The sequence below is a fragment of the Rhinolophus hipposideros genome (genome assembly GCF_964194185.1).
Source record: "Rhinolophus hipposideros genome assembly, chromosome: 8".
In the NCBI taxonomy this organism is placed as follows: domain Eukaryota; kingdom Metazoa; phylum Chordata; class Mammalia; order Chiroptera; family Rhinolophidae; genus Rhinolophus; species Rhinolophus hipposideros.
Genome location: NC_138054.1, coordinates 59,160,266 through 59,177,634, shown reverse-complemented (window position 1 = coordinate 59,177,634; position 17,369 = coordinate 59,160,266). Strand labels below are relative to the sequence as shown.

At 35.1% G+C, this 17,369-nt stretch overlaps 1 protein-coding gene across 7 annotated transcripts in view; it reads right to left on the bottom strand.

Annotated features, from left to right (window-relative positions):
* The window catches only part of EPS15 (epidermal growth factor receptor pathway substrate 15), a 103,928-nt gene that overhangs the window by 14,313 nt on the left and 72,246 nt on the right, over nt 1-17,369 (bottom strand). For all 7 annotated transcript variants that reach the window (XM_081057043.1, XM_081057046.1, XM_081057047.1 and 4 more), the window contains 6 exons: nt 15,039-15,242; nt 13,127-13,243; nt 12,805-12,895; nt 10,485-10,520; nt 9,329-9,465; nt 5,140-5,209 (listed from right to left, as the gene is read on the bottom strand). In XM_081057043.1, the coding sequence (XP_080913169.1) occupies nt 5,140-5,209; nt 9,329-9,465; nt 10,485-10,520; nt 12,805-12,895; nt 13,127-13,243; nt 15,039-15,242 (655 nt within the window). The remainder of the gene's footprint in view (nt 1-5,139; nt 5,210-9,328; nt 9,466-10,484; nt 10,521-12,804; nt 12,896-13,126; nt 13,244-15,038; nt 15,243-17,369) is intronic.

The window sequence follows — 17,369 nt, the reverse complement described above, 5'->3', positions numbered from 1 at the left end:
GTAGATGACATGACCTTACACGTAGGAAATCCTAAAGATTCCACACACTCAAAAAAACCTGTTTAGTACCAATGAATTCAGCAAAGTAGTAGGATATAAAATCAATATACAAAAACCAGCAAGATTCGGGCCGGCCTGGTGGCTCAGGCGGTTAGAGCTCCATGCTCCTAACTCTGAAGGCTGCCGGTTCGATTCCCACATGGGCCAGTGGGCTCTCAACCGCAAGGCTGCCAGTTCAATTGACCTCTAGTCCCGCAAGGGATGATGGGCAGCGCCCCCTGCAACTAAGATTGAACATGACACCTTGATCTGAGCTGCCGCTGAGCTCCCGAAAGGCTCAGTTGGTTGGAGCGAGTCCTCTCAACCACAAGGTTGCCAGTTTGATTCCTCGAGTCCTGCAAAGGATGGTGGGCAGCGCCCCCGGCAACTAAGATTGAACACAGCACCTTGAGCTGAGCTGAGCAGCTGCTGAACTCCTGGATGGCTCAGTAGGTTGAAGCGCGGCCTCTCAACCACAAGGTTGCCGGTTCAACTCCCGCAAGGGATGGTGGGCTGTGCCCCCTGCAACTAGCAACAGCAACTGGACCTGGAGCTGAGCTGTGCCCTCCACAACTAAGATTGAAAGGACAACAACTCGACTTGGAAAAAAGTCCTGGAAGTACACACCGTTCCCCAATAAAGTCCTGTTCCCCTTCCCCAACAAAATATTAAAAAAAAAACAAACAGCAAAATTCTATATACTAACAATGAACAATCTGAAAAGGAAATTGAGAAAACAATTTCATTTACAGTAGCATCAAAAACAATAAAATATTTAGGAATTAACTAAGGAGGGCTTGTACACTGACAACTATAAAACAGTCTGAAAGTAAATAAGATACAAATAAATGAAAAGACAGCTCACGTTCATGGATTGGAAGACGTAGTATTGTTGAGATCTTAATACTATTCAAAGCAATCTACAGATTCAATGCAATCCCTATCAAAATTCCAAAGACATTTTTTTGCACAAATAGAAAATTCATTCTAAAATTCATATAGAATCTCAAGGAACCAAAATAGCCAAAACAATCTTGCAAAAGAATGACAAAGTTATAGGTCTCCAACTTACTGATTTCAAAACTTATTACAAAGCTATAGTAATCAAAACAGTGTGGTATGTAGACCACTGTACAGAATAAAGCACCCAGAAATAAACCCTTGCATATACAGTCAAATTATTTTCTACAAGGATGCCAAACCACTCAATGGGGAAAGGACAAGTCCTTTCAACAGATGATATTGGGAAAACTGGATAGCTACATGAAAAAGAATGAAGTTGGACCCTTAACCTTACAACATATCGGAAAATTAACTGGTGGGAATATAAAATGGTACAGCTACTATGGAAAACAGTATGGTGGTTTCTCAAAAAATGAAAAATAGAATTACCATATTGATCCAGCAATTCCACTTGTGGTTACACACACAAAAGAACTGAAACCAGGGACTTGAACAGATATTTGTATACTAACACGAATAGCAGCATTATTTACAACAGCCAAAATGTGGAAGCAACCCAAGTGTCTATGGATGGAGGTGTGGATAAAAAAAATGTGGTGTAGACAAACAATAAAATATTATTCAGTCTTGAAAAGGAAATTCTGATGTACACTATAATATGGATGAACCTTGAAGTCATTATGCTAAGCAAAATAAGTCAGTCACAAAAAGATAAATACTACTGTGTTTCCCTGAAAATAAAGCCTAGCCGGACGATCAGCTCTAATGAGTCTTTTGGCGCAAAAATTAATATAAGACCCGGTATCATATCATATCATATCATATCATATCATATCATATCATATATCATATCATATCCGGACTTATGTTAATTTTTGCTCCAAAAGATGCATTAGAGCTGATTGTCCGGCTAGGTCTTATTTTCGGGGAAACATGGTATATGACTCCACTTATATGAGGTACCCAGAACAGTCAAATTCATAAATACAAAAAGTAAATGGTAGCTGACAGGGCTTGGTAGGAGGAGGTAATGGGGAATTCTTACTGAGTACAGAGTTCCAGTTTTGGAAGATGAAAAAAGTTCTGGAGATGGATGTGATGGTTGCACAATAATGTGAATATACTCAATACCACTGAACTGTATACTTAAAATGGTAAATTTTATGTTATGTATATTTTATCACAATATTAAAAAACCCACTTATCAGAATATAATAAGCAATACCGCCGCCCAAACCCCCCATATATTTTCATCCACTGGGCTCTTATCATGCTCTACGAGGAGAGTAATTGATTCATCCATTCATTCAGTAATATTATGTGCCCGGGCATGGTGTAAGGATACATCAGTGAATACAAAGATCCAAGTTCCTGTGGAACTTAAAATTTAGTGGGAAGAAGAGGAGACAGATAAAAAACAAAGTAATTTACATAGTATTCTGGAAAGTAATCAGCCATAATGAAAGAAGGAAGAGTAGAGAACAGTAAGAGGAGAGTGCTGGTACTTGTAAATGTTAAACAGGGTGGCCAGAATAAACCTCACTGAGAACGCAACATTTTGGCAAAGGTTTGTTAGGGGTAAGGTAGGTCATCATGTGGATATCTGGAGAAAGGTCATCCCAGGAATAGGGACCAGTTAAGAGCCAAGGGCCTACGGAACACTAGCTTGTGTTTGAGCAACAGCACAGAAGCCAGTGTGGCTGGAACAGGATGAGTAAAGGGAATAATGATTAAGAGATATTGTTAGAAAGGTATAGGCCATTGTAAGGCTTTTATTGGATGTAATTTGAAAGTAAAGACAGTAAGATTTCCTGACAGACTAGGGAGAGAGTAAGAGAAAGAAGAACTAAAGATGATTCTAAAGTTTTAGGTCTCAGGAATGTTACAGATGAAATTACCATGAATTAAGTAAGATAGGGAAGGCTTTAAGAGAAGCAGGTTTTGGAAGAAAAATTAGGTGTTCGGTGTTATTAGACATATTGTGTTAGATGTATCTCTCAGATATTTAAGTGGCGATGTCAATAGTAGTTGGATATATGAGTCTAGAGTTCAGGTAAAAAGATGTGGCTAGAGATATAAATCAGCATATAGATAATACGTGATAAATCAGCACATAGATAATATGTGAATCCACGAAACCAGATGAGATCCCCAAGGTAGTACAGATAAAGAAAAGAGGTCTGAAGTCTAGGACCTGGAGCAACACAACATAAAGAAGTTGGTGAAAAGAGGAAGAATCAGCAAAGGAGACAGAAGGAATGACCAAAGAGGTCAGTGGAAAGCCAGAGACCTCAGATGGACCGAGAATGTGGGTCCATCTATGACCACTTCTTTAACCTTTTGGAATGGCTTTACGTGGGAGAATTAAATGAGACCAAGTATGGAAAAATGGCTAGCACCTGGAGTGCTGGAACTATGCAAGTATGCAATAAATGGTATCATTATTATTAAGATTAACAATAAATCTTAGGCCCCTCCCGGCTATTATAGTCACAGGAAATGAACTGGAATTGAAAGAGAAGACCAACATAAGGCAATAGAAATCTTCTACAGGAAGACTGCAATCTACTACTTTGGACTTAACCTGACTATTCCTCTATAAATAAGCTTTATCAAAATGTCTGTTTTTCCTTGAACTGCCCCATATGTCCTACCTAAATTCCTTGCTCATGTTACATACTCTCTTTCCATAACTTATTAAAAATTCTAGCCCACACTGTTAAGGCATACCACAAAAGCCACCTTCTGCTTTAAAATCATTCATGATTTACCCTAAATGGCGGTGATCTCCTTTCCTTTAAATTTTTGCCCTTTTAATGAACTCTCATGGTAACATTCCTTCGGGTGTACAATCGAGAGTTACTTAAAAATGTATTAACCTTTCATTTTATTTTCCTAGGTTATCCTTTCTAACCATATAATATTCCTAGCAATGTATATTTCATCAGTTCAATAATGAGAGTCTAAAAAAGCACATGTATTTTAAAAAGATAGAATTTAACCACTGTTACTACAATAAGCCTTTTAGAAATCTTATTTGCTGTCATTCTAAATTTAAATCAATACCCGGCACTACATTAAATCTTGTTTTCTACATATCTGCTTTTTACATTCCTCCTTCCTTCTACTCAAGTTGGAAGTTAATTTACAACCTGAAAATAAATAATGCACACTGCTAAATCTTATCTTGTTATAATTTGTACAATACAAGACATCCAAATTGTGAAGGCATTCCTACTAATCTTTCTCTATGCCTATAGCCCTCAATTTGTCACAATCAACAAATTTGTGTACTGAATAATTCACCTTATTTTCATCTGGAAAAATAAGGCATCCCATTTTCATCATGATATTGAAGTATTTACTTGTTTGAGTCCACTTCCCTCTAATTCCCTGCTCTCCTACATAATAACTGGTCTGTTTGTTTAATTTTTTAAATGAATAGTGAGAAAGAAGCAGAGTTACTTAGTTAAAAAAGCTTTTAGACTCTGTCAGAATTAGGTTCGAATCCTAGTTTCACCTGGTTCAAATCTAGTAAACTGTATAATCTTGATTAACTTAATTAATGTTCTGGTCCTCAGTTTCCTGATCTTGATAATGAGACTATTACTTAAAAGGTTATTTAAAAGATAAATGGAAAATAAAGCATGAAAACTGGATGCTAGAATAACATTTAACTTTTCTCTGTATTATTAACAGAATCCATCTACTATTTGTAAAGCTATTATTATCATTACCTATTGAAAGCCACTAACTTTTAAATTTAGGCCAACATCCACAGCCAATGTTGACTCTGAAACTGCCAAGCAACACTGCTTTTATAAAGAAAAACAAAATTATTATATATTAAAATTATTTTATAAAGGAAAACAAAATTATTACTGACATTGGCTAGAGTACATATTTTTGAACAATAAATGAGATAATGACTAATAAGAAAAGTAGAAAGTGATACAGAAACACCTGTCATTATTATTGATAGATTACAATTGGCTAGAACTATGCAATAATTTTAAAGCCATACATAAGTAAATAGGACAAACACGTTTGGAGACCAAACAAATAAACAAATAAATAAGTAAAGCTTAAAGAAAAAGATGTTTACCGTTCAAAGAAATTGATAGATTATTTCCTTACCCGCATCACTAGCTGCAACAACAACTGTTCCACCAGGAGCAAATGGATCATTGTGCGTCAATGTTTCTACCTAAACAAAATACACAAAACCATGACTGAGAGGCAGCAATTCATAGTTGAAACCTCATTGCCATATCCAAGAAAATATTCTTTACAGACTCTAAATTCATTGAGGAACACAAGGCATTAGGAACAAATGTTATTCCCTCCTGATTTGCAATCTTACTAAATTGAAATGGTACATATCATTTCTAACCTTTTATTGTAAAATATAACATTCATTCATCAAAGTGTATGAAACACATGTACAGTTTAACAAATAAGTGTCAAGTGAACACGTTATCACCTCCCAAGAAACTGCCAGCACGTCAGAAGTCTTCATGCGCTCCTCTCCAATCACAATTCCATCTCTCCTCTGTAGAGGTAACTATTATCTTGACTTTGGTGGCATTCTTTTCTTTCCTTCATAATTTTGCTACTTGTATAGATGCACACATATTTTAACTTTCTTTTCTGAAATAATTTTAGATTTCTGGAACAGTTGTAAAGATAGTACAGAGTTGCCATATATCCTTCACCCAGCTTCCTCTAATGTTAATATTTCATATTATCATAGTACAGCTATTAAAACTAAGGAATTTTTACTGGTACAAAAATATCCAACATGCTATTCTAACTCATAAATAACCTAGTACTTCAGAAAATGCTATATCTCCATTTTCTAATTGTTATCTAAAAATAATTTTAGCATTCTTCCCCTTGGAGGAAACATGTGCTTGTGAATGGGGGGGCCCGGGCGGGGAAGATAGATATAAATATACAGTTTTCTGCTAAAAAGATCCTCTTCCTTTCAAATAAGCCATATAAAACTCTGGATCAAGTGGCAAGGGTGAGTGGCTACAAAGAGTAAGGACTTTACCAGAAGCCAGAGATTCCTGCTATTGAACTGTCTCCCTACTTTAGTTTTTAATGACAGTTAAACAAATTGTATATTTAGGAAGACAATTGAACTTTCTCTTTCTGGTATCAAGCTCTTTTTAAGAGGCCAGCCGAAAGCCGAGGTTTGGCAGACAAGGGAAAGGGGTGTGAAAGGAGTTTTGGAATATTTATCTCCTACTTAGACGCATGGCTATCTATGTCATCAATGTCATCTATTTCCAATCATCAAAAAATTAGATATTATAACTGAATGTCAAAGGATAACGCAGCACTCAATTTATAAATTTCCAAGTGAAACAAATGTATTTGAAAAGAGAAAAGTAATGCTAACTGGGACTTAAAGAAATAATTAATACTAATGAAGTTTTTGGAACTGAAAATGGTAGTACTTATTTTAACTGATGCCAATGACATTACAAAACTCGCTCACTAGCTTATACCCTAATTTTATGTGCTGAATGAGTAAACAGCAATCAAAGAAAAAAAAATTAAGCTGGTCTGTAGAGCAAAGTAACTTCTCATGGTTCCTAATATAATAGTGAAAATACCAGTGTGAGAGAAAGTCACTGACATGATAATGTAAGTCAACAACTTTTATTGCTTCTTCTCTTGACTTTGAGGGAAGGAAAAACTAACAGGCCTGGCTTTTAATAACGGCTTGCAAGTTTTATGTACCATTATAGAGAAAAATACAAAAAGCATGCCTATTCCTTCATCATACACTGTGCAATTTCCCTAAAAGGCCCCCGGGAGAAGACGGGGAACAAGACGGAGTGTGCAGCCCATGATGGAATCAGTGGCCACAAAACTCTCTGAATGTTCAATTATGACCAGTCTGATAATTAGGCAATATAGTACACAAAGGCAATATTTGTAACTAAAATTCAGATGGTATGATTTTATAAAATTAATGTTCCAAAATCCTCCTACAAGGTCACCTAACATACCACCGAAATTCTCTCTTCTACATCAGTCCCCCTTAGACAGAATGACTTAGCCCCTACACAGTACTACCCACGAGCTCAGAAAGCAGGGAATGGCAGCTGTTTTTGTTTTTTAAAATTACGTCCCTCTGAGAGCAGAAACCAGCCTTGAGGGAACAGGACTTTCAGGGAGAGATTCATTTCTGGAGGCATAATCAGAAGGCTGTTTTAAAAATAAAAGGAAGATCACAAAAATGTGGGGTTTTGGAGCTAGCAAGAAATAAGTTTAACCTTAGACTATCGCGATAAGGACCTTAGATTTTGGTCAGATAGACCAGATTTGAATTCTGTTCCATCTAACCAGGGTTTGAATTCAGTTCTGTCATTTACTAACTTACTACCACTTAACCTCTCTAAGCCTCATATACTTTATCTTAAAAATGAAGATAACAATATGAGCCTCATAGGATTATAATGAAGATTAAATGAGGTAACACATGAAAAGAACATAGCACCATGCCTGGCACACAGAAGAGATTAGATAAACATAGCTATTATTGTATTGCCAATTTGTTTTTATGTTTTGTTTTTCATGGAGAAATTAAGAGCTGTCAGCAAGGTCAAGATGCTTTTGAAAACTGGGTAGAAAAGAGAAAAAAGAAATAGAACTAACGGCAGAAAATTTTCAACAGGGTAGAGAAACAAGAGAATCTTTTAAATTAGAAAGAACTACTTTGGCTTTCTTGCTTTTTAAATGATACAAGTGAAGAATGAAAGGGTAGAATAAGGTGAGAGGAAAAGAATTCAGGTTGCAGCCAATTTAAAAAGAATTTGGCAAACAGGTCCACACTGAAAACTAAGGTTGTAGGAAAACATAGTATCCAGTAGCCTGTGGAAACCACAAATATTCAGTTACGAAGGCATTTGCTCAGTTTTACATCAATGGAAAATATCAGCTATTGGCCAAGTAGCTCTTTACCAAATACAGTAAGGAGGCAATTCAAGAATACAAAAATCTACCGTCTTTAAAAGAATCAATTACTGTTATAAGGAAGTCTTCTTTATCGAAGAACATTAAAAAACAGAATTTTTGCTTCAAATACTCAACTGACCTTTTCTGGATCTGGTTTACTTGTAGACATGAAAATCCTGCCTTAAAAAATAAGCCTCCAAGGGGGCGGCCAGTTAGCTTAGTGGGTTAGAGCGCAGTGCTCTTAAGAACAAGGTTTCTGGTTCAATCACCACATAGGCCAGTGTGAGCTGCGCTCTCCACAACTAGATTGAAACAACTACTTGACTTAGAGCTGATGGGTCCTGGAAAAAACACACTTAAATAAATAAAGTTAAAAAAAACACACACACAAAAAAACCCTCCAAATAAAAATCGGGGGGGAAAAAAACCCTCCAAAATTACTCTTTTAATTACTGAAATTGCGTGACAGATACATGAAAGTTTGTTAAAGTATTTCATTATATTACTCTACTTTGAATATGTTTAAATATCCATGATATAAATATTTTATTTTTAAAGCCTCCAGATGATAAAGAACTTAGCCACATGACCTTGGTGACATTAAATTAATTTTCCCCAAGTCCCAATGTCCTTATTGTTGAAACAGAAAACCAACCCCTACTTCGCAAGGTTGATGTGAAGATTAGGAACAATGTACAGCACACAGAAGTACCTGATTACAGTATGAGGTTATTAAATAATGATTGCACTAAGTATGTCCTCAATAGAAGCTGACATTTAGTGGGAATTTGTACTTCTTTTATAAGATTAACATTCCAAATGTGTCTATAAAATAACATAAATGATATTAGTTTTCTAAAACATCAATGCTGTTATTTTAAATTGAATTTCATACCAAACATTTCTGAAAAGCTTTACTTAAAACTGGTGAATGCATTTCTAATCATTTATTTTTAATATCCCTAGTGGGATAATATTTGGTCCTTTGAAGGGTGGATTTTTGGATGACATTAAGTTATTCCAGTTAATTCCAGTGGGTGTCAAGCTGTGAACTACTACTCTGAATCAAAAATTAGATGGATTGAGTGAGACTGAAAAAAAAAATACATATATATATTTTTTCTTTTTAAGGAGGGTGCAGCTCACAGTGGCCCATGCGGGGTTCGAAACAGCAACCTTGGTGTTATTGGCACCATGCTCTAACCAACCGAGATAACCCACCACCCCGAGACTAAAAATTTTTTATGGCCCATCAGAAGTAATCTAAAAGAGGATTCTTTCATCACTGTATATTTCAAGGAATTCGTTTACAACACTTGTTATCCATTTGACTGTTTTTAACCCTCCCACTTACCGATGTATTACTGCTATTGCTGGCTGCATCGAAAGGATCAGTACTTGAAGTGACAAAAGGATCAGTAGAAGATTGCTTGAAGAAACAGTCAGATGCAAATGGATCTGAACCTTTGAAAGGATCACCTCCAAATGGATCTAAGAAAATACAGCACAAATATGAGACTCAAAAACTATTATACTGAGTTTCCTGTCACCTGAAGGCATGACAATTGCCGTAATAAAAAGACATTTTGAATTCCTGCAGAATCTAAGTTAGGTACTTTGCATTATGACTAAGGATCATAAAAAAAGTATAGACAGTTCCATGTAGTTAAACAGTTTTAATTAACAACTCTTTTCTACTTGTTCATCACTCACCCAAAGCATATCAATAATTCCAACACTTGCTACACAAATGTTTCCTGTATGCTAGGCTTAAATAATTCCACTAAGCTGGTGATTATAATTTTGAGGGTGGGGTGGAGAGGGGATCACCGATTCCTTTCTGGTTTTGATAAAAGAGAAGAGTCTTTCACATAATAAACTTATTTCTTAAAATTAGCATATAATTTCAAGTGATCTCATTCTATGCTATCACAACTAAAGAAACAACAAAAATTTCTAATGTATTTTTCTCTCTGAGCTCAAGTGTAATAGCCAATAGTCTGGAACAGGTTTGGAAAGCATTAACTAAATGGAACACAAGATTTGCTTTATTCTAATACAAAAACTCCAAGGAAGAGTATCTTTAAAAGTCTGACGTTTAGTAATTCTTTAAGATGTTTCCTTCCCCCCCCATTCATTGGAATAGGCTGTAATTTTGGGAAAACAAGTTCTAAGCCCTGTAGTATGTAGCTCATTATACTCATCTAATCTTCAGCTAATAAGGAGAAATCGGTGTAAATATTAAAAGCATCAAAGTATAAGCAGTAATTTTTTAAAAAGTGAAGCTAACAGTGTTTAAGCAAATTCACAAGAATCTACCACTTTCTCTCTGAAAATGCCAGGCACATATAACATCTTAGTGGGGCCTTAGGTCAGTTACAAAACTAAATAAAAAGAAAGTCCATTTACTGTAACTACCCAGCTGTGATCTCTCATTCTTAAATACAACGCAAGCTTATAATTAAGCAGAATCAAATACAAGCTAAGATGGACCCCAATAATATACTGACCAATTTTCCCAAAAGGATCGTCCTTGAAAGGATCACCTGTGATGAAATAAATAAGGACAAATCAAAATAATATTTACTGTTGTGACACCATTACGTAAAGGGTAACTTTAAAACAATAAGCAAAGTTTCTTAAAGCAAAGTTTGTTTCATTAACTCTACCTCAAAGTAGATAAAAATAGTGAATGTCAACTACCTTTGGCAAATATTTAAAATAATAAAGAGTAAAGGCAGAACTTCAACACATCTCACAAAAGAGGCTAATTTGAATTAGAGCTAACCATACTTACCTCTTGATCATAGCAAGAATTTTACTAACAAAGTCTCTGCTCTTCACAACAGTACAGGATAGGTATTACCATCACCATTTCAGAAACAGAGACACTAAGCTTCACTGAAGTAAAAAACGATTCTTATAGAATTGGAGAGTCCAGAAATAAATAAACTCTGTCATTTATAGTCATTTGATTTTTGACAAGAGTGCTAAGACAATTCAATGGAGGAAGAATAGTCTTCAACAAATGGTGCTGAGACAACTGGATATCTACATGCAAAAGAATGAAGCTGGATCTTTATCTCACACCATATACTGAAATTAATTCAAAATGGAACAAAGACTTAAATGTAACAACTAAAACTATAAAATTCTTAGACAAAAACATAAGAGTAAATCTTCATGACTTTGGATCTTAGATATGACATCAAAAGCATAAGTGACAAAAGAAAAAAATGGATGAATTGGACTTCAAAGTGAAGACAACATAGAATACAAGAAAATATTTGCAAATCATATATATGATTAAAGGACTTATATTCAGAATATGTAAAGAACTCTTACAACAATAAAAAGACAAACAACCTAATTGGAAAATGGACAAATGACCTGAATAAACATTTCTCCAAAGAAGATACACGAATGGCCAATGAGCACAGGGAAAGATGCTCAACAGTGTTAGTCACTAGGGAAATTAAAAAAAAAAAAAAAAAAATCAAACCCACAATGATATAGCACTTTACACCCACTAAGATGGCTATATAATCAAAAGGATAGATAATAATGAGTGTTGGCGAGGATACAGAGAAATTACAACCCATATCCATCACTGGGGGGAATGCAAAATGGTGCAGACACTTTGGAAAACAGTCTGGCAGGTCTTCAAACAATTGAACATAGAATTATGGTATGATCTGACATATACCCAGGAGAAATAAAAACATATTATCCACACAAAAAACTTGTATATAAATGTTCATAGCAGCATTACTCATAATAGTGAATAAAGTGGAAACAACTCAAAAGTCCATAAACCAATGAATAAGTAAAATGTGGTATATCCATCTGATGGAATATTATCCCGTTAATATAAAGGAATGAAGCACCAAAACAAACTACAACATGAGTGAACCTTAAAAATATTACACTAAATGAAAGAAGCCAGACATAAAAGAACACATATTGCATAATTACATAAATATGCAAATCTACACAGACACAAAGTAGGTTAGTGGTTGCCTAGTGCTGGGGTTAGGGGAATGGGAACTGACTTCTAATGGGTACAGATAGCGTTGCTCTATGGGGTGATAAAAAAAAAAAGTTCCAAAATTAGATTTTGGCGATGATTATACAACTCTGTGAATACAATAAAACCATTTAATTATATACTTTAAAGGTTCAATTTATGTACCTTTCCACACTGTATATAGCTCAATAAAGATTTTTTAAGTGTTCTAATATCTAAGCTCATTTCTGCCATGACTCTAAGCAAGTTATTCTATCTATGTGCCTCAGTTTCCCGTCTTTAAAACTGATATAAACTGACATCCATTTCACAAGGTGATTTTAGAAAGAAATAAAACGCAAAAAGAGCTTTGATGCAAGTGATATTTAGCAGAGTTTACACTTACATGACATATCTTAGTTTACTAAACTTATGTTTCTTCGATAAGATTGTAGGCATCCTCAGGGCAGGGACCAGTCTACTAACTACTACTATAGCTTCCACTCTTTTAAAGCATGGTGTTGGCACTTCCAGTAAATAGGGCACTCTGGTTAAGCCCCCTCTCCTCTCTTCCTTTTGGTCCTTATTATGAAGAAGAAATGTACTCTTTATCAGGGGATCCTAAGTAATAATCAAAGGCTTAGTCCCAGGATTTAGTTGCCTGAAGAGAACAAATACTAAAATCTGAGCATATGAAACTTTACTCTCGACTTTACTTTTTATTATGACAAGTAGGCTTTCAAAACTGAAACCCTAATTCTTATATAGTTTATGTATTAAAAAGCCTTTTCGGTAAATCTATAATATAAAAATAGAGTACTTACTGCCAACAAAAGGATCAGACTGGAAAAAATCCAAGTTTGTATCTGCAACTGGATCTGTCAGTGAACTTGATTCTACAGTAAATGGATCTTCCTGAAAATAATTTCAAATAAGAAAAATTTTTTTTTTAGGAACCAAAGCTTACATTTTAAAATAACATTTTAAAATAACATGCTTTGAAAAACCAACTGATGGTAATATAACAAATATTTCTGTGGTCAAAGAGTTCACTTAACACATTTTTCTCTTTCCTCAGCCTGAAATAATGTATAACCCATCTTGGGAAACCAGTGATAAGAACATTACATACGAAATTATTTTTACCTCTTTTGAATGTCTGTCATTGTTAAATTCAGGACGAACTTTTTCATTAACAGCTGCAGTCACCACTTCGTTTTCATCAGTCACACCAGTAGGCAGCACTTCAGGACTACTTCTTGCCTACAAAATATTAATGCTACATGGACTAACAAATACATTTTCTACTTGGCAGAGGAAACTGACAAAGAATAACCAAAACTTACTAGAAAATAAAAAAAGACAAGCAGAACATATTTAGCGAACGATGTCTCCTCTAATCTTTCTTGGGAAAATAGTACCAGCAAGTGTCCAGAAAACGTCAGGTCTTCCTTAACCACTCCCTTTAGTCACCCCTCAGTTAGACTCCAAGTTTTACCGAGTCTACTTCCTACCTCTTTCTCAAATCCTTCCCTTCTTTTCCATCCTGTCACTATCACCCATTACAGTATCATCATTTCTGGTCCAGATTACTATAGTAATCTTCCCACGTTCCTGTCTGTAATGTATGCCCTTCCAATCTATCTACCTTAGTCAACGTAACAGATCTAAAATGTTAATATGATCTTGACCCTTCTGGTTAAGAGTTCTTGAATGGCTTCCCATTGTTTTCTGGATTTATACCAGTAGATTAGTAAGACTTCAGAAGCGGCAGGGGAAATCTCCATTTCATACCACCCTATGTCTTTGAAGGATAACCTAGTAATTGTACCTTTTGTGCTTAAAAAATATTCTATAATGTATCCAAGACTGTACTATCTAAATAAAATCAAGTCTGTTAATTTTACATCCTTAATATCTCTCAAATTTGTATTCTTCTAATCATGCCTCTTGTTATTGCTTACGTTTAGGTTAAAACAACTCTTACCCAGACCATTCCAATAGTCTCTTAACATATCTCTGTGTGTCCAGTCCCACTCTCCAATCCATTCTCCACATTTTCTAAAAGGTAAACTTAATCATGTCACTTCTTGCTTGAAATTCTCCAATGCCTATCACTGTAGTATGACAAATTCCCCAGTGCTTCAAGATGAATCCCAATTTTTTCCTCATTGGTCTTTCCTGACCTAAAAGTGGTCATTTTTATCCAGGTACACATCACAATCACCCAGGGATTTTGTTTATAAAATATATCTGGTTCCATCCCAGAAACTTCAGTTCAACAATTTGGAGTGGTGCTCAGGCACCTATATGTTGATAAAGTACCAGAGATAATGCAGGTACCCACTAGGAGAGTGCCTCATCCCCTACCATCAGAAGATCTCCTCTGAAAACTTCCCACAACCCTGTGTAACATGTTCTCTCCCATCTCATACGGATGCTAATTCTGTTGTCTCTGCTAGGAATGTACCACCTTCTGCTTTGCTTGACCCGTTCTCACTGTGAAGATCACTTGTGAAGCTTTCCCTACGTGATTTCTCTGAGCCCCCTCCAAGCTGTCCTTGTCACATCCCAAGTTTCCTTTGTCACAGCCCTTTCACACAGCATCACACTACTAGACTGTATGCTGCCTGAAGGCAGGGTTCTTTAGGCTTTAGTCTCTGTAGCTGTCACACACAACACAGCAGCACTCTTACACACAGTTGACACTCTCTAAATAACTGCTAAATAAATGTCCTCAGCATTATGAAACAAAGAATCTCTTTCACCTTTGGGTGAGAGTATATAAAAACTGTTTTAAAAAGTTACTATCTACAAAACTACTGTTTTGGAAACATGCTCTGTAACAAATAAATTGGTTAAAATTACATTTTTACATAGTAACTGTTAGAATTGTTGGATCAGTACCCATTCTCTGCCTCTGAAAAAAACAACACCTCAATTGTCCTCAGATGAGGCAGGAAACGTATTTGTATTAGGTATGATGTCAAGAAAACTTTGATCTAAATCAATTTTTTTCTGAAGTTGATTCTGAAGGTTATGGATCTATTAGACTCACTGGAGACTCCTGATGTATGGGCTCCGACTCAAGGTTGCTCTGGCCTTCGGCATTCTCATTCAGGTTGGCTGTTTCACTGCTGCTGGTGCTCAGGCTACAATAATCTGTAGCTCCATTTACAAGAATGCTGTGTGGGCTACTGCACCAATTTAATTGATTATTATGGTTTTCCAGCTCTTTCATTTCCATCAGTTTCATTTGCATCTGTCAACACAAAGTAGAAGTACAAAACAGAACTTATTACTACAAAGACATGCAACATAAAACTGGCTATACCCTTGGACTTGGTCAAGGATAAATTTGTTTCCGTAAGACAAATACTCTGGGAAGAAAGCCTAATTTAAAGATTTCAGTAATCCATTCAAGTAAGTTCTCCTCTTGAGATTCTAGAACATACAGATTTGCTTTCGTACATCTTTTTCAAGTTCCAAGAATTTTGACTCAAATATTTGTATGCTGGTAGTCCTGTAGGGATAGAAGGCTCAGGGTATTGGGAAAAAGATAGCAAAGGGACAGAGCAAGAGAAGATTTTGCAGAGAAGCTTTAGAAGAGACAAAGGAAGTTGAGGGAGAGTACACAAGACTTTGGAGTCATCCATACTCCTACTGGGAAGGCAAATAGTAAAATGAGCTCTGGCATTTTTTACTAATGGGCTAGAGCCCTAGGAAGCAGTCTCTAAATTTAAGCTTGCCAAATATGCTAAATAAAAGGCACTCAAAGTCTTTTTGATCCCAATATCCAAGTGACTTTATACTCTTGGGACAATAGTGGGGCACAGATGATAGTATTCAATAAAATTTTAATATATATGTAAAAAAATGTTGGGGATCAGGAGAAGGAAAAAAGTGCTTAGTTATACTAACATCTATAACAAAGAAAAACAAATCTACAAATATCTTAAAGAAACTGAGAAAGTAGAATCAAAAAATGTTTCTAATGAAAAGGAATAGTCCAATTTTTCATAAATTATGCAGATTTTAAATGACAATGGAATTCTCTTTATTTGTTAGCATGCTGTGCTTTTGGTTTTTAGCACACATAAAAAATACCTACTGAAATTTCATAAATTAAGACTGTATTCCACTAATCTTATTTTCCCCATAATGTTTTTCCCCCCCTTTTAATACTTTCAGGCTGAACTCTATTTTTCTTAAAAAAATTTTTTCAGTTACAGTTGACATACAATATTATATTAGTTTCAGGTATACAACTTAGTGATTAGACATTTACATAACTTAGAAAATGATTACCCCAATGAGACTAGCACCCAGATCCCCGTAAGGTTTTTAAGTTGGTCAATTACAGTATCTGTAATTTTGCACAGATATTTCAGGATCATAACCTGGGAAAGAACACTATATTGGATTGGGAGACAGATGTAAATCTAGCTCTGTCACCTTCTAGTTAGGTGATCATCATCAGAATAAACTCTTCAAGCCTCTATTTAATTCAAAAGGGAGAAATTATCACCTGTTACGCAAAGCAAAAGATATATTTGAAAGAACTCTGTAAAATGTAGAGGACTACATAAACGACGGACAATGTGTGTATAGGTACCTGGCACACAGAATTTCCATTCCTATAAGCCAATAATTATGTTTTCCTCTGTTCCTTCCCCATTAATTCATCCCATTTTTAAAAAGTTAAAGACCTTGAACTCTTTGAGGGTAGAGACCACAACTTTTGTTACCAACTTTGTATCTCTAACTAACATTTAGCACAATGACGCACACTGTAAGTGCTTAATATGTGTTCATATTTATGTGTTAATGAACTTATGTGTTAATGAATATGTGTTAATGAACACAAGTATTGTGCTTAAAATTTTTAACCGTGGACGTCAGAAAGCATATATATATATATATATATATATTTATATATATATATATTTATATACATGTATATACATGTATATATATATATCTACTAAACTTCATCGTATTTACAATTTAAACAATCCAAAACTACTACACATTTGTAACACACAGAGTATGTCTTATATATTCCTAGTGTGATAAAACAAATACTTATAAACCTTTATTTTTACTTTAAACCATAGAAAGAAATAGATTTTACATCTTCAGTAAACATGTATATATATCCCTGGATATGTCTCTCTGTGAATAGATGTATACATAAACATAAACTCACACATGTAGAACACAGACACATACACAATCCTATATAGTTTATATATGACTTTATACACATACATACATATGCACATACAGTGGTGAAACAGTTTTCATGAAGTGATACTTATCCTTACTACATGTAATGCACTCTGATGTTTCCTATTCTCTCGTTTCTTTTTTTTTTAAATTTTATCAT